Below are 21,605 nucleotides of genomic sequence, written 5' to 3' on the forward strand. Positions count from 1 at the left end.
ACATGGTATTCAAAAAGTAGAGGAATATTAAAGATTATCTTTCAAATATGCGGTTTGTGATTGATGCAATACTTCTTTTGGTTTCATTATGACAATTGTAAAACTTTACCAATAACTTAATGAAACCACACCTTCATCAAAAGTAGTATCACACAGATCTTATATCTTCTATTTACTAAATTTTTACACTAAATTGTACACGCAAAATGTGACTTAGATGTGTTGATCAACACTGCTAGAATTCATCATTTAAAAAAAAAAAAAAAAAAGAGGAAGTACACATAGGGTCAAAAATAGCTGCAGCGGGATATGCAAATGTCCCACTCTCATTTCACTTTTTTTGTTCTAATATCAATACAAGATATTAACAATGCATCTTCAATTAATGATATATATATTTATATCTCAGATTAATGTCTAATGAAAGCCGATTATGTCTTCCATCATAACACATCTTGTGCAATGGTGGGCTGGGTTCCTTGGGGCCACATACAGTATGTCACATCTTTATTTATCGACGATACATTTATTTTACAAACTATTTATGATCTGCTACGAAGTGTATCTGGCTCTCTTCTTTCTGCAGTTCTTATTACAATTTGTAATTTAAAAAGGTGAGACTTACCTTGTTCAAGGAATGTTAAAAATTACTTTTATTCAAATAAAAGTCATTAGTTGTACAGAGAATTCTTTCTACCCACATACATAGTGTGCAATATTACAATTTTGATATGTTGATAAATAAGGCGTTGTCACTCTGTACATGTCCAGTAAGCTCTGGAATATACAGTGCATACATTATGTGCCGAAAGAACCTGATTAGTGTAACATAATTACAAGGATGTGGTATTTTAAGTCATTCAAACAAATGTCCTCCAACTGGATCAAAATACATTAATAATAAACGGGAAAAAAAGAATATATAGGCAAAAAAAAAAAAGGTCCAATAGTTGATTAGAGCGTTGAGAGAGAAGCAAAAAATTAGAAGCAGATGTCACGGCGCATCAGTAGTAGTGTGAAGAAGTAAAAAGGGTAAAACTAAATGTAACAGCACCAGTACAAACAATGTTTCAGGTTTCCACTACGTTCATTTTATAGAGGCTTTTTGTTGTATAGGAGTGCAAGTTGTTTGGGCGTAACAACAAGGCAACCAATGACAAACCATCTGACGAGCTCAAGCTGTTGACATCAGAGGCAAGCTGCAGGTGGGCTGAACTTTGTTTGAGTAAGGAAGACTTTAATTATTGTGATTGCAAGAGGTGACCATGGATATGGGTCTAAATATCATATTTAACCAAAGATATGTTAGGACTAAAGCGTTAAGTGGGGGCTCCCAAACATCATATTTCTACTTTGACATGTAGAACCCTGTTGAGGGTTTGATTATATTCAAAAATGTCTTAAATCCCTTGAACTACATGGCCATAAATATTCCATATGCAGGCATACATGGCAAGAAACACTTGTAACATTTGGAATAAAAACCATAAGCATGCCATGGGTCACTAAGCCAGCGCCAGTCCTTGAAGACAAGATTGTTGTTGTTTTTTTAAACGGACTGTTCCAGGGCTTGTACATAAAACCATCATCTAACATTATTTACAGTACATGAAGATGCTTCTTTAAAAATAAGAAACATTTGAAATTGGACAAACTCAATCACAGAACACCAGAGTACTTAGCGTATCTGGTTTGACTTTCAATATGATTTTTTTTGGGAGGAATTAAAGGATATAAAAGTTTATACAGTGCATTTTACAAGTACTTCATACACCACAGATTCATTGCTTTTGTATATAAATAAAACAGGTCCTTTTTTTCTTGCAACAGAAAGGCTTTTGAATAAGGCAAGGGGATTGGTCATAACAGGATAAGCAGCTAGATGTAGGTTGTAGTGGAGCACCCTGCTGGTTCGGGTTGCGTTAAATCGCTATGTTCTTGCGGGATGAAGCCTGGCTTAAATCAAGTGGCTCCATATTGTCCTTGATTATAGTTGCCATGTAGTTTGCGAGCAATGAACCATAACTGGCTGCTAAATGTGGAGTCAATTGACGTGCGCCCAGTCATGGCTGGAGAAACATAAACTGGTAACAGGGGCTGCTAGTCATGTCGGGCCAGGTGCTGGTGCTGTTGTCATGAGCCTGCGGACGGAGGACTGTAAGGCAGAAGTAAGAGAACAAAAAGATGCCGTGGGTCATGGCTGGTCAGGTGCTGGGCATGTCGGCCCTGCTGAGAGCAATGGCCAGCTCCAGGTCCTGCTGCTCCTGAAGCCGCAGCCTCCTCAGCCTCTCCTGCTCTTCACGCTCGCTCTCCCGCTTGACCCACTCCAGCTGCTGGCCCTCACTTCCAAACTAGAGCAGAGAAACAAACGTTAGATGTGGACAGAAAACACAGAGATGCAGGCTGAGATGCCAACATAAAGAAAGAGAAGTCACTGGGAGAAAGCAATACGTAAGAACAAACGCTGGATGCAAATTTGAAATCAAATATTTCTAATTAGGGAGAACATCCAAAGCTATGCCAAACATAACTGGAATTAGGGCTGGGCAATATGGCCAAAATCTTCTATCCCGGTATCTAGATCACGTCATATCTTGATATCGATATATATCATGATACAGCTAGTTTTTCTGGTAATTCAGTAAATGGTATATTCAGTATATATGAAATAAACACATGGTGAAACCCATTTCTGTATGCTCCTTTGTGAAATAAATAGTGCGTATTTCTCATTTTAGTAAGAAATTTTGTACAAAGTGAAAATAACGTGCAAGGATCAGAACGTAAAGAGTCAACCAAATTACGTAAATATTGCTGCAATGCAGTTAAGCTGCCTTTTTTTTCGACATCACAACAGAGACGGTATAGAAAATTATAGACATTTTTTACATAATTTTGATATATATCATCATACCACCCAGCCCTAACTGTAATGGTTTGATTTATAGCAGTAAGAGAAAAGTAACTGCAGCTAAACTAATGCTTTTTATTTCACTTGGACGTTACAAAAAACAAAAGCCAACAAAGCAGCACTAAAAGCTTCCTACACAACACATACTTGTGCCATAAATGATTGTTCATCTATTTCCCGCAAACATTCAGTGCTTGGATCAATGTGACTGGGGATGATTCATTGAAAATAAACGTGCTCATGAATCACCGTACTCAGATTATGCAGCGCGGACAGGTTTCTCACATGCAAAGGATTGACCACCACACCCTTGTACAGTCTTACCTTGACACATTCAGATCCTGGCAGAAAAACAAAAATTACAATACAGAGCTAGATGTAAAAGACCCACGAATCCCTTTCACAACTGTCATGCTGGCTACATTAAATTCATGTCAAAATGATACAAACCAGACACAGAAACCTGCCATGCATCTTCTCTCCACTTGAGAGCACGCTCAGCCGTTATACAGGATGGCAAAGAAGGGGAAGGAGGAGGACAAAGACGCGGATTTACTCTGTTGTGCTCTGCTTCAAGGCATATCATGCTTTGACAGCAAATAAGCCTTTAGCTTGTTCTTGAAAAATGCTCCTCTAGAGCTACCTGACCAGGCAAGTTCACTCACTTGCTGACTAAAACTGTATAAATCCCGAGTTCCTGCCAAAAGCTGAAGCCAGAGACGACAGCAAGCATGCAAAAGCCCCTTTACCAGACGGACGGACGCAACAATCCACTTTATGGACACAAGTATGAGGACTGTCCAAGTCATTCATGCAAACATTTAATTTCCTTCCACACAAGCCCTTAAAAAGCTCTCAGATGCTCTGTCAGTTGTTAGTCAACAGCCAGTAAGCACGGAGGTCCTGCCGTCGCTAATGTCACTGTGTGAGGGAAAGTGAACACTGGCCCAGTGACAGACCCTCCCGATCATGAGATCAGAAGCTCATGCAGACAAAGATACTCAAACCATCAGAAAACTGTAAGTAGACTACACTTACAAAATCTGCAAAACCTATAGGAGAGGCTTTGGATGCTTTACTCGAGTGTGTTGTAACAAAAGAGTCTTTACTGTCTCCTGTGGAGCAAATGCTCTTGAACGGCTCTGATGCAGTCAAACCAAGCATACCTCCTGGAGAAGGAAGACATTCAAATAAATGCAAAAGCCATGTAAGACAACACACTTTAGTGCCTTCACTTCAGCGGCCAACAACAGGTAGCTCCTTTGGAAAATAAGCTCACACTTTGAATACTGATGTGTAATATTGTGTTGCTAAATTATCACAGGAAGCCAACGGCTCTAGGCTCACGGCATGCAGAGCAGTCACCCTGGGGAGAAAGACATTGGTTCAAAAAAGGTGTTAACCACAATTTTTGAATAAGGCTCGCTGATGCATTGAAGCTTAACAAGAGAACACAAAATTTGATAAGACGGACACACCCTTGTCTACAGTAAGCCTTGAGCACAGTTTCTATAATGATGGTATTATAATGTGGCCATGATCACATGGTGCACCGAAGCCACATTGGCTGCATCTGCAAACTGAAGGGTTTCGAACAATTAAAAGCACCACTATCTAAATAACCACACTACATGTGGGCTTCTCACTTCCCCATCACATATGAGGCACATCTCTGGGGCTAGCTCATGGGCTCACCATGGCTACTTATCTCTACCCCTTTCTGTGTGGTAAAGCAAAAGGGAACACAAACTTTCTCACGCTGTGGCTTCCGCTAAAGTAAGAAGTGCAAGGTCACACCAGAAGGGCATGTGCTAGGCATGGCCTGTGCGAAGTGTGTGACTTAGACGTGAAAAAAAACAAGATAAAACATGAGGCTGAATGTATCCAAAAGGCATAGAAAGTAGCTGTCAAGTTGTTGAATTTTTGTGGTGAGAATAACACTGGCTATTTCAAATAATAATGCTAACAACAGCACATCAACTCTGTAAATCTATAGCACTAACATACCTCTGCCTACCACTTTCCTGTTTACAACTTCAAAAAGAAGAATCTGCTTTCTTTGCACCTTCACAGTAGTACTTTTTTTCCGCATACCATCAAGGCACAAATTTTCTTTCTTCTTTTGAGGAGGACTAGTTGAGCTGTCAATCACAACGAGAACTGCAAAAATGTTGCTGCAAAAAATGCATGACTGAAAACATTGCCATAAACTTGATTTCAACTAGTTTAGACCAAACCTGCACGCTAATTGTGAACATCGCTAAACCAATAATGTAACGTTAAGATGCTAGCGGTCATGTTCAAGCACACACATGCATAAAATCAGGGCTTACCATAGGGAGGTGCAGGCCGGTTAGGCACATTTTTCTTTGATGGGAGGACAGGGTTGTCTGACTTCTGTTTACACACAAGGGAAAAGACAAGAAGACCTTCTTCAACTATCTAACAGAAATGATGACTAACAGGAATGTCGGTCCAAATCTAAAGCCTATGGTCTTATACTGAGGAGAAAAAAACAACAACTCTTTCTACAGCTCAAGTGGAAAATAATGCTTTATGGTGGAACTGATTCATAACTCCAAAAGTCTCCACAGCTTACCTTTGACATCTGACTAAAGTCAGCAAATCCACCCCCCTTGCTTCCAAAAGAGTTGGTTCCAAAGGGGTCCACTTTCCCAAACACATCTGTGACAAGAGTACATTGAAATACATTTGGAACATTTGAATGAGTTTATGAAAAGAACCAGAAACTATAATGAAGAGCAGCCCCAAACCACACATTCAAAATCATCCGAACATCTTGCTTATTCTGAAAGGGCCTGCATGCTATTTTTAGGGAGGAGAATGTGGCATGACCGTTTAATTTTCCATGACATTTTGCAAAAAAACCTGGAAAGCAGAGGTTTTGTTTAACCTGACGCATGCATCTGATCAGCTAATTAAAGGCGTCAGTTGGCGTACTGTTAACCAGAACTGTGCCCGGGTTGTTTTGAAGCTCAGTGGTATGCCGCTTAATGAAAAAAAACAGCAAACTGCAGATGGTTACAGTGAAAAAACAAATCATTGTAATAGAATATGTTTGTTGTGAGTGTGCAACCACAAGAGACCCTATTCATGTGAAGTATGCAGTGTTTTCTTTTACGCACAGTAACTCAGCTCAGGTCTACAGTTGCCTCTGTGTTCTTCTTAAGGTGTGTAGCATGGCAGCGCATTGACCAGAGGTAGCCACTAACTTAAAACAACTTCCGTACCGAATGAGGCAGAGCAGTTCAATAGCAGCAGATATAAAGACAGGACAGAGCCAGAGGCAGCAGAGAACTGGTTAAAGGAGTGGCAGTGTATTCTAGTAGAGCAGGACCAGCAGTCACATAGTTTCTGTTATGTTTGGCTCCTGCAAGCCTCCTGTTTTTCCAGGGTAGGGGGAGTATTTTTAGTTGGCCAGGAGTTAAATGCGTAGGTACTCGGCTAAAAATAGCCCTAAACCACAGGAAAAATTGAAACCACAGTGAGTAAAAATTGTTTGCCCCTGATGCCCCCAAAAATAAAATCTAAATCTAACACGTCACCCGGAATGGCAAAGAATGAGTCTTTGAGACTAGTTTCACAACTAGAACATTCTGTCACCTTCAGATGTCAGTTAAAAGAGCCACATTCTGGGAAATCTGCATGTATATACTACAGAGATGACTATGCATTTGTGCTCTTGTTTGACAAAGTGATAAAAAGTCAACGTACAGTTTCGTCTAATGCAGGGTCGTCATCCTCCTGACTGCAGTCATTTCAATGAGATAGAGGAAAATAACCTACATCTTTTAAATGACTGAGAACAACAACTAAAAGCACTGAATCTTTGTCAACCTGTTATTATTTTGTAAGCCAAGTACAGTATGTACTACAATATAGAAAGCTGGAAAAACAATAAAAGCCAAACTGAGAAACTTTACGACTATATAAAAAGCAATAAGTCCAAAACCAACAAAGTGTTTTGGCAAAAACAAATACTACCTCCGGTTAATTTTTTACACTTGTAACTGAGAGAACCTAGCGTACAGTCTCTGACATATGTACTGACACTGTACCTTGTTTTGGGCTGTTTGATGTGAAAGGGTCACCACTGCTGAGGGCACTTGGCTGAGAAAAAACAAACAAGCAAAGCATAAGTACAGTGTGTGAGCCTTTCAAAAGATCTCGATGAAAATACATAACACAAAAACCACGTCGGCATAACCACTAGGAATCTCTCTTTGTAGTTCTGGTTTGCTTTTCCAGTTATCTACAATAGTGAAGACATGTCAGAGCTTGTTTCTTTTAGCACTGACTATAGCAAGTCATTAAACAAAGAAAAGGACATTTCATTTCAGAAAAAAAGAAGACATGATGATGATGATACCTTGGCTGGTGGTGTGGGTTTTCTACCGAAGGGGTCTGAGGATCCAAACAGGTTCGACTTGTCTGTTCTCTTAAAAAAATCTTCAGGTGAGGTGCCTTTGAAGGGGTCGCTTTCTTTGAAAGGATCTCCGCCAAATGGATCTAGAAAAAGGATAAGACCGTGAGAAGAGAGCAACTAGAGCGGCTGGCTGTTGATTTGATTTTTATTCATTTGTACAATTAAACAAAGAAGCAGAAAAGGTACAAAAAACATCAGAGAAGAAGCAAGTTGGACCGGTGAGATAGGTCCATATAAGAAGGTTTATAGAAGAAATCTCACCTCAATAGGATTAATAAGCAAAAACAAAAGAAAACAACAATGTATGGACTTCACATTCAGTCTCTGAGAATAATCCCGGGTTTCGTTGATGATTTTTTTCCCTCCAAAGCATGAATTCAAAGACTGGAACATACAATAAATATTTCTATATCATTAAAACTCTACAATTTGGAATCTAAGTGGAAATGCTTATTCACAGAAACATAAAATTAGTGCAGCTGAACAGCTAGCAGAGCAGGGTAACGTTCACCCTTGACCGAGAAATACAGGAGTAAATAATATAAAAAGAAAAAGGAAGCTATTCAGACCTTGAAACGGGTCAGACTTGAAGGGGTCCTCTGTCTGGAAGGGGTCTGCTGGAGGCTCCTTTGCACTGCTGTTGTTGAACATAGCTATCCTTGACTTGAAAGAGTCATCCTGCTCAGTGAATACAGAAAAAACAACACGTGTCAAAAGTCTTGGCAATGCACTTATAATTTAGAAAAAACAACAACAAAAAAAACATGTATAGAGTGTAAAGCCTAAAAACCTTCAGGACTACAAAACTGGTTAACAAAAAAAGGTTTCATGAGCATTTTTGCGTTTGCATTCCTCTGGCATCTGAGCAGCCATGAAACAGAGTTGGTGATATGAAAAGTGCTCCTCATTAGGAGGAAATCAAGTGCGTACATTCTGGGCTAAATTCTTGTGGTGAAAAGTAGGATATATTCAGGATCTCCTCACCGTACGTCTGAAACCTCCGTTCTCCTTCTCAGCAAACCCTTCACTTAAGTCCGGCAGGTTGTTGAAGTTTCCACCGTTGATGTCGTTCAAAGCGCTGTTGTACTGCTCAATGGTCTTGGTCACCTCCTTTTGGCTGTCCTGGATCAGCGAAAGCTTACTACGAGCCTTAAAACACATACAAGACTGTTCGATCCATATCTGATTCCAGAAAACATGTTGATTAGATTTCCTTTACAATAGGTGTAAGTAGTTGAGTTGCTCAACACTGGAGAATTCCCCACCTTCCAGAAATGGATAAGCGAATATGTCTATAAGCTACATTTTCAAATTAAAAGTTTTTCTAAGCAAAAGTAGAATTTGCACACTATTAACAGAATAATGATTTAGATTGCAGAAGCCCAGTTGCCATTGCCATTGTATGCCTCCCCCAACCAGTCAAGCTTTCAGTTTCCATTCATATTGGTCCAAGTGTCTTCCCTTATGTTCCTGAATTATGGCATTGAATGACAGAAATATCGACCTTTGTCTTTTGGACAAAAAATGTCATCACTTAATTTTATAATGTCAGACTCTAGTGTGAAATGTTGTCAAAATTAGTATAGGTATTCTTGAGTTATGACAAAAAAAAAAGAAAAAGGGGTTAGGTCACGGTGACCTTTGACCTTAGTTTGACCTATTTGACCTCCATTGGTTCATCCTTGAGCCCAAGGGGACATTTGTGCCAGATTTAAAGAAAATCCGCCCGGGGGTTCCTGAGATATATACGTTCACAAGAATGAGATGGATGCCCCAGAGGAGAGACATAAAAACAGGCTTCTTAAAAGTCAAGTCTTAAGCAGATTGAGGAATGCACCTGGTTTTTTAGCAAATTACGTAAGTGATAGTTAGTGGTTTACCGGTGAGTTGATCAAAACAATATGCCTTAACCACTATGATACAACAGTTTAACTTCAATGGGATTCAAATATGTGTGCCTCTGGGCAGGCTAAATACTTGAGCACAACGGTCATGGTAGTAAAAGTTAAACTAATATTTCCCAAAGTGAGATTGCTGTGTGATCAAAACCTTTGCCAGCAACAGAAAGTCTAAATTCCACAGATACATAAACATACAAACCTCTCTACCCCCACAAGGAAGTCGGTATTATGGTTGGATATCCAGAGCTTAATTGTTTTTGTTCAACTCGAAAATTCTTCTAATTTCTCAACCAATACTCATGGCTCACAATACTGAGTTAATCGGACAGTTGCTCCATCTGCACTGACCTGGTTGATCTCTTCCTGAGTGGTTTTGAGCGATTTAGTGATGCTGTCCAGCTGGACACGACCAGAGAGCAGACTTTGCTCAAGCATTGCCTCCTCATCATGCAGACGGCTTAGGTCCGTCTTGGTGCGGCTCAGTTCGTCCTCCTGGCTCCGGAGGTCGGTCTCCTGAGAGCGGATCTGGCTCTGCAGGGAGGTGATCTGGAGAGTGAAAGCAGAACAAAAAAATGGAATGAGTATATTTGTAGCAAAGTCAGTTGTCATTTAAGGTACTCATTTATACCAGACGTAGGTTTCTTATGAGGACAGATCCAAGTACAGCCATTTAAAAGTTGTTTTCAGACAGAAAAATAAAAAAAGCATTATCTGTCATGCACAAAAAGATTACACCACAACCAGACAACTGCATGTGTGTTACCATGTCACCAGAAGCACGACACAAAATACAACAGCATTTCTTGTTTCATAAGCCAATCTCTAACCATCTGTGACTCTTCCTGGCACTTCTGCTTGACGTCGTTGAGCATTCCCTCCAGCTTGGAGCGCTGCTGGTCCATCTCCTCAAGACGTTCCTGGGCATCCTGCTTCTGCGACTCCAGGTCCTGTAGGCTGCTGCTCTCCCTGTCCAATCCACTCTGCATGTCCTGAAGGCCCGCAAAACAGACACACATGCGCAGGTGTTTGCATGCTGCAGCTTCTGAGTATTGTCTTTACTAACAGTATGCATTCATCATAGTGATGAAGTCAATCTTCTTAATGAATTTTTTACCTTTATCAGATGGCTTGAAAGTGATTTTGGCTTGGCTTACCTGAACTTCACTATTTTGCTGCCTGATGGTGTCCTCCTTTTCCCTGATCTCTTGCTCCAGGATGAACTTCTCTCTGTCGGGGAACAACATGGGGAAAAAACAAATGGTGTAAATATTTCCTACCAAAACATAGAGCTGTTTCAATTCGGAACTGCGACATTTGGAAATTGCTTGTGTCTTGTTAATATGCTTGAATGATATAGTTTCACACATCAGTCTACAAGAAGGGCCTGAGCCGGCTTTACTTCCTGAGATATCTGTTGCAACCATTCGATTAGTATTCTTGCATGACCTCAGTGGCACTATCTAAACCTGAAGCACTAAAACAAATACATATTTACAATATTTTGTATATCAGTGTAGTCATACCCTATTCATTTGAAATATTATTAAGTATTCCAGGTCTGTACATCGTGTCACACTCACATTAGCATGCTAATGCTAGATTCACATGTTATTGAAGGACTGCAGACTGACTGGCCAAATCAGGGCTCCATGGTGACATTGCTTTCTTTGCAAAGTCTCTCTTGCAATAAAAAACAATCTAATAACACACTTGAACACCTGGTTAAATTAGGGTGAATATTATTTCATCACACATATGTCTAAGAGTTTAAAAGAGCTTTGAACCTTAACATCGCTTCACTACAACCTACCCTCCTCCTTCTCAGAGGAAGAGAAACAAATCTATCCTCTTGCTACTCAGGGGCTCACCTCTGCAGCTGAGCTATTTCCTGGCTGAGGTCATCCAACTCTTTGATGCCTGTCAGCTCGGCCGACCCCGTGGAGCTGGTGCTGTCCTGTGGCGTGAGACAGAGACGGACGATTCAGAGCGGGGGGGGGGGGGGGGGGGGAGGAGAGTTGGGTAAGAAAGGACGATGGATGAAGTGAGGGAGACAGAAAGTGAGAACAAAGATGACAAGAGTGACAAAGGCAAGTAGGACAGGAACATGGATGCGAAAAAGACAGGACAAGAGGGAGAACGTTCAAATAGGGAAAGGGGACAAAGAGGAAGGAGAAAGAGAGCAGACAGGACATGAGTGGTGGTTGTGATGGTGCTGGGGGGGTGTTCCCTGCTGATACGTCTAACAAAACAAAAGACACAGGAAGGAAATACAAACACCTTGCACAGCTAGGAAGGCGGCAAGCATTCCAGACATATATGAATGAGGAGAAGTGTACACAGACAAGTGAATACAAAAGTATGTAGCACTACAGATAAATCTGGCTTAGAAATCAGGCATTGGTCAGCCATATGCCCCCCTTAATGCTTTTCATATTCAACCCTAAAAAAAGAACTGTGTAAGTAAGTAGATAGTAGATAGTACTTGTTTAAGTAAGTTACAAAAGAGTGTATTATGTGTACAATTGTAATTATGCCACCAATCTGTTCATAATAAACACAAAAGACCACAGTGTATTTAATGTGGAAAGCTAGACTAGAGTTATTAGTAGTCCCCGTGCTTTGGAAACATCATGCCTTGTGCCAGTGCCTTAGAAGGGGCGTCCCACAGTCCTAAATGACTAGATGCACCAGACTCTCACATTATGAAGCAAGAGACTGGTGCTGCCACATCTCAGACCACTGGTGAGCTCATCATTAGACTCCCCACCACGTAGGTGTGGATGAATATACCTGTTGCAGAGGGCCTACTCATCCCTGGACAGACCCAGCACAATGACGCAGAATGTTCCCGAGTGCCTTCAATACTATCCAGCCAAGACTGCTGAAGAATTGAAGGACAGCTGCTGCAGCAGAGAGCTTCATTTTTCACGTGATGGTGTCACCATCGAAAGAGACGATGTGTGCGCAGTTAGATACCAGGAACAGCAGCTTAATTTATTATTTCAGAAGCTTTTTTTAGATTATTATTAGGAGATTTTTTTTTTATTTCCATTTTTTTTAATATAGTGCAGCTGAAGAGTGACAGGAAAGTGGGGAAGAGACAGGATGACATGAAGCAAAGGGCCGCAGAAAATAGTTAATTTGAGTTGGTGGTGGATGGTTTATTTGAGAGTACAAGCAGATTCGGTTGGCATCTGAGATGATCCAGACAGCTCTACTGAGCGTCTTGTAAGTAACATCGGTGCCCCCCAGGGGACTGTGCTATCTCTCTTCCTGTTCACCATATACACATCAGACTTTAAGTGCAACTTTGAATCATGCCAACTGCAGAAATGCTCGGATGATACTGCCATTATGGGGTGTGTAGAGGGTGGCCAGGAGGAGGCTCAGATCATTCAATGTATTCAACAAAATGCTCCACATATTCTACTAGTCGTTTGTGGCGAGTACGATCTTTTTGGTTGTGTATTTCGGCGCAGGCATCAAAGCAAAGGACACTGACTCAATGACAGACCTAGCCTACCTAATGACCTTGTTCAGTCTAAGCTGGCCACACTGGAGGAGGTGGCAGAGGACAGAATGCTGCACATGCCTCCCACCTCCGACATCACATACTAGCTAAGCTAAAGAGCACCTTCAGCAACAGACTCATTCAACCCCGCTTTATAAAGGAGCGATACAGGAGGTCATTCCTGCCAGGTGCTATCAGACTTTATCATTCATCTGCTTTTGTCAGGACTACAGACCCTGAAACTGATCATGGACTAAAGCTGTTTCATTTATAGAAACTGCCAGAGAACCTGGATATATTCATAGCTGGACTGCTTTTAAACAGAACTCTATATTTTACTTTACCCGATTACCATTCTTATACGTTTCTTATTACTTGTTCTTTGCACACTAGTACATTTATGACTGTCATTAGACGTTATTTATCTTCAGCGCCTTATGTCTTGTACATGTGCCTGCTGTTGCTGTACTGGAACTAACTGCTATGAATGTGATTTCCTTATGGGGACTAATGACGCCATCCATACATTGACCTTGTCTTTTTAGTCAAATTGAACCTTACACACATTAGGCAGTTCATCCAAAATGTTTATTCATGTGTCCATTGACTATAACTGTTTCAGACCCTTTTTTGTTTAAACAGAACAACTAGCTGCAGCCTATTTTGATGGTCTGACACAAAAATGGAGGAATAAAAATAAAATAAAAATTTGTACACCTGGCTGTTCTATATTCATAAACAACTAGTCAAGAAAGTGACACTACTTGTTTGACTAATTGCATACATTATTAATTAACTACTGTATAATATAGCTGGAAATGTTGACTGGTTACTGTGACAGTCCAGACAGACCAGTGATGATGATACTGCAGCAGGTGGCAGTGTTCGCCTTTAGCACGGTTGAGGTTTAGAATTTGAGGAAAATCCAAGACATGACAAATATGTTGCAAACAGTAAAAAAGAGCTTATAGTTTCAGTGTTCCCCTTTGTTGGTAAATAACGTGTGGAAACGTATACATAATACAAGGAACATGGTCCTGTTAGCACTAATGTTTCAGACTGAGACAGAGAATATGACAGAACAAAAGCGCCACCTTGTGACACAAAGCTCATCTACTTACTCTGCGCATGTTATATGCAAGTTCAGGTCTCACTGCTGACATAAGCCCGGCATAGCTCTGTTAGACAGGATAGAAGAAGGCTCAAGTGAAGCAAGCAGAAGCATAAAAAACTGTTTTGCAAGGCAGGGATGAAAAGCCAGAAAGCAGAAGTATTTAAAATGCATATAGTAGCAGGAAAATATACTCTTTGAGGTACAGATGCAAGGAAAAAAATGGCTTGGAAGAGAGGAAGAGGTTCAACAAAATAGGACACTTGAAAGATGAAGCAGTGGTTGCAGTGGACTAAAGTCAGGACTCACAGGGACCGCTGCTGAAGCTGCACTCCTTTCTGACGGGGGAATCATGTCTGGGGTGATACTGGAGGGAGGATCTACGCCCTTAGTGACCTTCTGCTGGATCAGGTACATGGCCAGAGAGAACTGCTCTCGGGTCAGCTTGCCTGTCTGTTTAGTGTCAGCGAGTCCCCTGCAGAGAGAAGACACTTCACTGAAGGTTCATACATACACCCAACAGCGACTGATAACACTGCTATCTAAAAAGGTCACCATTTTCACCAGGGATACGGACGCAACACCTCACCCAGGCAGTGCACAGTAGGGTTTTTCTAAAGGACTTTTTGTGTGTGGTTGCTGCAAGCTTCACTTTGTGTGCAGATTTAGTTTTGTCAAGTGATGGTGCCCTTGGTTATACAGAATCTGGAAACGTGGACCTTATCAACTGTTATTGAGCTGATTAACCACTAAGTTTTAACTATAGGATCATGGATACACATTGATTTGATTCATTTAATTTTAATGTGAAATGAGAAAACACCCACAATGTTGCTCTGCTGCTTCACATTCCCTCTGGTACAATGAGGGCTTTATTTTGATCATTTTAAAACAGATTGTACTATTCCTTTACACAGTTCTAGGATGTAATTTTTACCTGTTTGGGACGATTAGAGAAAAAAATTGTCCAGCTGCATAAAAACAGAGTTGAGCCACTTCACGTCCGTACAGCTTCTGTGGTCTATGAGGCAGCTTCAGCTGGATTTAATGGACAACCTTTGCTGCAGCATGCGTAATAGCGTTTAGAGCAGCGTCCATGCCCAATGTATTTTGGCCGTTAGGTTGCACCCATCTTCTGGAGAAGGTGTAATAACTGAAACTGTCCGCTAGATGGAACTATAGAATTAAACCTGGCGAGACTAGCTACACATTGTTATAGATTATTGAGGGTGTTGTTGTTAAGGGTTTTAGTGAAAGTAATAAGGAAAACATCTGCCAATAAATACGATCTGAGGTGTGGCCTCACCATATCTGTGCCAGCATAGTCTGGGAGAGAGTGGACTGCATGAAGATCTCTATGACCTCAGTTCCATTAACAAGGCCGTCGTTGTCGCTGTCTGTTTTCTTGAAGATCTCGTCATAACGTTCCCTGTCGGCCACTGGCACCACCCAGTTCACCACTGGCTGAGATAAACAAAAAAAACATTTTTGTGATTTTAGATGAGGGCGGCAACATCTGCTAATAGAAAAAGTTCCAGTTTTCTTTAAACAACGGGTGGTATTTTAAGTATTATACAGGTTAAAGGTTAAAATGAACTGTGCTTGGTGACCAGTGAGGAAAAGGTTTACCGTAAATAAAAACAATCATGCTGACCATAACTAATAGTCCTCCCTTGGATTGAAATGTAGTGGTTTCTTTATCAGTTTTAACACACAGAGCATGATGATTTCTCACTGACACAAAGATCAAAAACGTCCAAGCTACTGTAACTTAATGAGCTAATTCAGGCAATAGTACATCATCGTCGACATCATCATGATCATCTCATCTCTGAAGCCAATCCGAGCTGACAATCGTACATTTTGTAAGAAAATTGCATTCTAAGAAATCTGGTATGGACGCTAAATATTTGCTTTGGGTAAATTAAAAAAAAAAAATAGAAACTCGAAATCTGCGACAATGGCAATTATATTGGAAAGAAGAAAAGCTGACGAATGAGAAGAGGCATAACAGGAAAAAAAGAAGACATCATAATAGGGTCAGGTGATCACAGTACGTGTGTGAGTCTTGCTTCTCTTCCCTTTCAAGGAAACCTGTTTCTCCAAAAGTCATGGGTGGAAAAACCTCTGCAACAAAAGAGAGGAACACACTGGCCTGTGCCCAATGCTCAAAACAATGTGACAAAACAAGTCCATCCATTAGCAACCGCAGGGGAATCGATACATGCAACGCTGGTTTCCAGGCTTTTCCCTTCTTATGAGCAAGGAAAACTAAATGTATGGATTTTTCCAAGAGGATTGAATGTCTTTTTGTGTGCTTTTCCCCTTCTACTACATGAGAAATAATTAGCCTTGCTAAGAAAGTGATGTTCAAAGAGTAAATCGAAATACTGAATGACACTGCATTCAGATTCAGATGTGCCATGCAAGAAATTCAGTGAGGCAGCTGTGTGAAACTACCCAAGCTAGCAGGCACAACCTCCTGTGACCGCCGTTTCCTCCCTCACGAAGGAAATAGACAAACAACTTTTTTTACTTGAGTGAATATATTTATAATTGAGAAAGTAGGGCTGGAAACTCACTTTATATTAACTTTTTTCAACTTTGTGTAGAACTACATGTGAAGATATGATTACGGCTACAACTAACTTATTTTTTATCTTTGATTAATCTGTTGATTATTTTCTCGATTAATCAATAAGTTGTTTGCTCTTTAAAATGTCAGAAAATGACGGAGGGGTTTTGCCAAAGCCCAAGGTGCCATCTTGTTCTTTTGTCCATAACTCAAAGATATTCAGTTCACTATCATAGAAGAGTAAGGAAAACAAAAATATTCATATTAAGGAAGCTAGAAACAGAGAATTTTGACTTAAAAAAATAATCAGGCATCAAAAATCATTCAAACCAATTAATCCATTATCAAGATAGTTGGCGGTTAATTTAATAACTGACAGGTGAAGAAACTGTTAGTTGCCTCTGTAATCCAGTGGCACTTTGACTATACCTGCACTGCATGGTATAGTGGATTGCTATAGATCCCAAAATCTTAAAAACAAATTTCAAGGAAGAGCAGAATAATCTTATGAGATACATGCTCCATGCCTCCCCAGACGCATACTAGTCCTGTTAAAATGAATAAAGTTGGATTATTACCCGTTAGAGATCGAGTCAAACAACTTAAACTTCCCCATATGTTTAATATAATTCACGAAAGGGCCCCTGAATATATGAGCTGTCTCATTGACAAGGTTCAGAAGCCAAAACAACACAAGGGCTTATGGAGCAACCTGCATATTAAACAAAGCCAAAGATATTTGTTTCCATCGGTTTGTATGTTTCCATGTATTGTGTTTGTTAGCAATGCTTGGGTTTATTGTGTCATGATACTCATTCAAGTTGTTGTGCTTTTAATTCCTAATTAAAATCAAATCAAACTAATCTATTAATCTTTGCCGCTTACAATATGATCATATAATTTAATTATTTCACAAAATGATGTCCAATTAAGAGCTAATACATGTTTTGGTTTTACATGATTGAAGAGTTTGAGGTAATAAAGAAAAGTAGATCATGTGCAGCAGATTTGCATGGGTTGGCTTTGACGCCATCTGCGTGCACTCTTAAATAATCCAGACATTAACAACAATCCGTGCATCCCTAATATGCAGTATCTCATTGTACTAAACATATTATTTTATGTGTAGATTTTTCATACAGTTCCTTTAATGGGTTGTATAGCAATATAGGAAATATGATCCTAATAAAATTGTGATATTGATCTTAGGCATTTATACCTTGGAAAAGTGGAAATGAATGCAGTGAGGATCTGACTATGCCAATATCAACACCTCAACAGAAATGCAAGTGATGCAACATACCGGTGAGCTGGATTTAAAGGAGTGTTTTGGAGAGAGGTTGACGGTACTGGTGCTGAGGGGAGTAGCGTTGCTGAGAGGAGGAGTGCTTCGCAGGGACTCTTTGAGAGGAGCGGGGCCAGCCATGAACCCAGAGAGAGAAGGCAGCACAGCCACAGCACCTGGCAGAGTAACTGCAGTCTTCTTCCGTTTAGAAGGGGGGATGAGGGAAGTAGGTAAGGTAGTTGGGACCGGCTCATTCTCCATGGCACGATACACAAGATGCAGAGCCTAGAAAATGGGAAATTGGATAATTTATCAGTATCTGACAAAAACAATACGTTTCCCAGAGAGGTGACAGTGAAATTTTAAGTTAACAAAGGGCACCAGCTCACCACTGTGAATTCCTCTTTGTCCAAGTGTCCATCTTTGTCCACATCACTGAGGTCCCAAATCTACAGAGACATTAAGTAAACGCCAAAACGAACATGCTTCAGCTGCTTTAAAGCGTTAACATGGCAATGTGAGAGAAGACTGCAAAAGTGTTATGCATTTACATCACTCCAACATATGATATCACCTTTCCTAATGCATCCAGAGGTAGCTTGGAGTTTATCAACACTGGCCTGACTTTATCACCGGAGAGAAGACCATTTACAGGGCACAGACTCTCAAAAATGCCCTCAAACTTCCCCTTTTCATCAGGCTGGAAAAGAAAAGAAACTCAAGTTTAGGGGTCAAGCTTGGTTTTCTTAAGGATGTTCGTGACAAATGGTATCGACTCACCCTTATCGCCCATTGTGAGTCAGGTGCTGCTGTTGAAACACTTAATGATGGACTGTTAGTGTCTTTCTGTAAATGAATAAAGTAGGGATAAGATACTAACAAGCAGAGCAGGCAAACATACAACTATATTATCACTTTCTGAGACATTAAATGTCAACTAGTTTTTCATATGAGCCACAGAAGTACTTTTTCTCTTTCACACCATTAGATATTTCAACTGTTATGGGAGTCATTCCAATACTTACAAATCTGGGTGCAGATATGTTTTGGTTGAGATTGTTAAGGCTGATATCATTGCCACTCTGTGCTGAGGCCACAAGTCTGACAGCAATGAAGAAACCCTTTGAAAGAGGAAGAAAGCAAGTCAACGCCAGTGATTTATGCCTATATCAGCATCCCCGCTCACAAATTCACAGACAAAAATCCTGTTACCCGTCTATCCAAATAGCCTTTTCTTTCCGAATCTGCCAAATCCCAAATCTAGAAAAAAATGACAAGGATAACCCGCTTTGATGCTATATTGATGAAATTTACAGTATGTATGCGTTTTGACTTGTAGAAGTGTGTACATGTGTTTGTGACCCACCTTCCCCAGTGTACTGTCTGACAGCCCTGACTTCTTAAGGAACTGAGCTGCATCTCCAGCAGATATTTTGCCGGTGTTTCCTGGATCCAGCTACAAAGAACCAATTACAAAACGGTTGGAACAGCAGACATCACGGTATTGATCAATGGATTGTATATAACATATATTATTAAGCAGAATGAGCACTAGAAGAGATGGAGTTGAAATCAAAGCCGTGTAACCCGGCCTTACCTGTCTGTAATAGTTCTCATAGGCTGGGTTTCCACTGGATAACTGGAGAAGCAGACAGGAGGGAAACACAACACCAGCTGAGTTACAAATGAAAGCTAGCACATACATTAGAATGACGATGTTAGAAGGATTAAAACAGCTGTAACGTTAGCAGACTGGTTTGCCGTAAGAGGTAAACGTAGATGAACACAACGTTGATTTGCTAACGTTAGCTAACTAACCATAAAGGTTTGTTTGTGTTCGGTTTTAGCTCCTATTTAGACATTTTTTAATCCCATCAGTACCGTCTTCGACACTAACGTTAACTTACTTCCCGTGCAAATGTAACGCTAGCTTCTCTCTGCCATTAAAACGTACAGGAACTGTGCTATCCTCACTTAACTTAGCTAACCGTATTAACTTAGATGACAAGGAAATTTAGCTAATACGGCTCCACTGGCCAATATTCACCACAGCTTATCAAGTAGGTTGTGGTTAGACCACACACCGACTTGTCACTGTCACTTGATAATGATCAATAATTACATTTCAGACTTTTCTTGAGCTATTGGGAGTTGTTACCTGACTGAGAGTCATGAGCGCCGCCATATTTCCTGGTGTCTCGGGAGTGCGCAAACGCCCCTTAACCGAGCGGGCACGAGCGGCGGCGGAGGGGGTGAATCGTCCCGGTCACCGCACCGGGGCGAAAGACTCGCTTAACCGTGGACCCACAGTTATCCGCGGCTCAAAGGGCGTAGAGATGGGGGGATGTATTGTCCCAGATACCTAACAACGTTTGCAGCCCTGTTGGCAGGAAGCACATCAGATACAGGTGGTGAGTTAAAGGTCCACGCTTTTGTGTACGCGCAATCACCCCTGCTCGTCTTATTACCGAACCGAAATAATATTTATTTATTTTTCTTTGTAAATTCAATTCACTACCAGGAACTTTGTTTTTCTCCGGGGGCAATTCAAGGGCACAAAGGGGGGTAAACACACAAAACCGAAACTTAACAAAAACAACAAAAAGAGCAAACACCCGTAAAGACTAAAGTTGCGGGTTCGATTCCGGCCTCAGCCAAACCAAAAGTCCCATATGTGATACAGAATATTTAGCATGTGTTCATAACTTATGAGATTAAGCCTTTTAAATGTTTAAAGTGAAACTGAATCACAATTTGTTTTTACAAATCATGTGGAAAGATTTGTTCAGGACGATAATAAGATGATACGACCATATTATTTAAAGGATAGACAATAATGCGACTTTTACATGCTGCTGCTTGTACAAAATTAAACTGAAGTAGCAATGATAATATTAATACTTGAATTGAACTTAATAATAAAAGCAATACAAATAATAGATCAAACACTATACAAAGTGCTTCACATAGAGCAAAGAACACCTTTTAAATAATTACACAACTAAAATGATGTTAGTTTTTTACTAAGGCTATATTAAAGCACAATGTATGTTAATTGTGCAGATGTGTAACGAACAGCTAAACATGTGATTATGTCTCATCTCATCTTCAACCAGGAATATTCCCATTGAGATTTCAAATCTCTTTTCCAAGGGAGTCCTGGCCAAAACAGCAGCATAAACATACGAGTTTCACATCTAAAACAAAAACAACAAACAACTAAACACGATAAATCAAAAAAAATAAAACAACATTTGAAATAAAGAAGTCGATCAGTAATCAGAGACAGTTCATGTGCAAATTGTATTCAAAAAGTCCTTAATCCTGTTTTGGAAATGGTCCATGCTGATGAGGGATTCCAGTTTGAAATGATCCTGTAGTTTATTCCGAGATAGGGATGCTAAATATTTAAAAGCATCTTCACCAAAGACAGTATTGGTTCGAAGTTGGTTCAGTTCAGTTACAACCTGTCAATGCTGTCAGAGCAAAATGCGAGATGTAATAACAACATTTTGAGTCTATATAACTGAGAAACCTTCATTTTCAGCTATAATACATAAGCCCCACTCACGTTTGAGGAGTTACTCTGTTCGTCCGTTTAGTTAGTGTTAAAACTCCGTATTATTGGCGAAACTCCATTGACTGTATTTGCTGCTGTTGCTCCATCTGGAAACAGTGCCACCAAAATGCCATTTGTGGCCAAAAGTATATGACAGTCGTAGTGATAAGAACTACCATAGAGAATGAATGGGAAAAGATAAGAGAAATAAGCTTAACCAAAGTACCCGCGGGGTTATCGATTCAAAACCGGGCGGATACATTGTATTCGAAGCGGGGATAAAACATATGTTATGAAGACGGGAC

The 21,605-nt window shown here is 40.3% G+C and overlaps 1 protein-coding gene across 3 annotated transcripts; it reads right to left on the reverse strand.

Annotated features, from left to right (window-relative positions):
• Window positions 1–392: 392 nt before the first annotated feature.
• On the reverse strand, window positions 393–19,942 carry LOC310957628 (epidermal growth factor receptor substrate 15-like 1). Of its 3 annotated transcripts, XM_083928275.1 has the most exons (24): window positions 19,900–19,942; window positions 19,339–19,380; window positions 19,108–19,197; window positions 18,954–19,001; window positions 18,767–18,862; window positions 18,522–18,587; window positions 18,316–18,441; window positions 18,131–18,190; window positions 17,760–18,026; window positions 15,188–15,345; window positions 14,191–14,356; window positions 13,892–13,948; window positions 11,128–11,213; window positions 10,414–10,486; window positions 10,087–10,248; window positions 9,608–9,805; window positions 8,343–8,507; window positions 7,928–8,036; window positions 7,302–7,441; window positions 6,991–7,042; window positions 5,511–5,596; window positions 5,245–5,308; window positions 3,950–4,080; window positions 393–2,351 (listed from the first exon to the last, which is right to left on the reverse strand). In XM_083928275.1, the coding sequence occupies exons 1-24, from the start codon at window positions 19,924–19,926 to the stop codon at window positions 2,205–2,207; spliced, it is 2,616 nt and encodes an 871-aa protein (XP_083784401.1). In that variant the 5' UTR covers window positions 19,927–19,942; the 3' UTR covers window positions 393–2,204. The 3 variants fall into 3 exon arrangements, with proteins under 3 accessions (XP_083784401.1, XP_083784402.1, XP_083784403.1); XM_083928276.1 differs by lacking the exon at window positions 13,892–13,948; XM_083928277.1 differs by lacking the exon at window positions 3,950–4,080 and having other exon boundaries at window positions 2,216–2,351.
• Between the last annotated feature and the right edge of the window lie 1,663 nt (window positions 19,943–21,605).

Source organism: Echiichthys vipera, assembly GCF_963691815.1.
Source record: "Echiichthys vipera genome assembly, chromosome: 15".
Lineage (NCBI taxonomy): Eukaryota > Metazoa > Chordata > Actinopteri > Perciformes > Trachinidae > Echiichthys > Echiichthys vipera.

Bases quoted from the DNA above. Each gene is read 5' to 3' on its own strand.
- LOC310957628 (XM_083928275.1), bottom strand. From the start codon at position 19,926: ATGGCGGCGCTCATGACTCTCAGTCAG. The intron at 18,191-18,315 runs GTGATATCATAT...ATGTCTCTGTAG, and splicing joins CTCTGGATGCATTAGGAAAG to ATTTGGGACCTCAGTGATGT. The intron at 18,027-18,130 runs GTGAGCTGGTGC...CCCATTTTCTAG, and splicing joins ACAAAGAGGAATTCACAGTG to GCTCTGCATCTTGTGTATCG.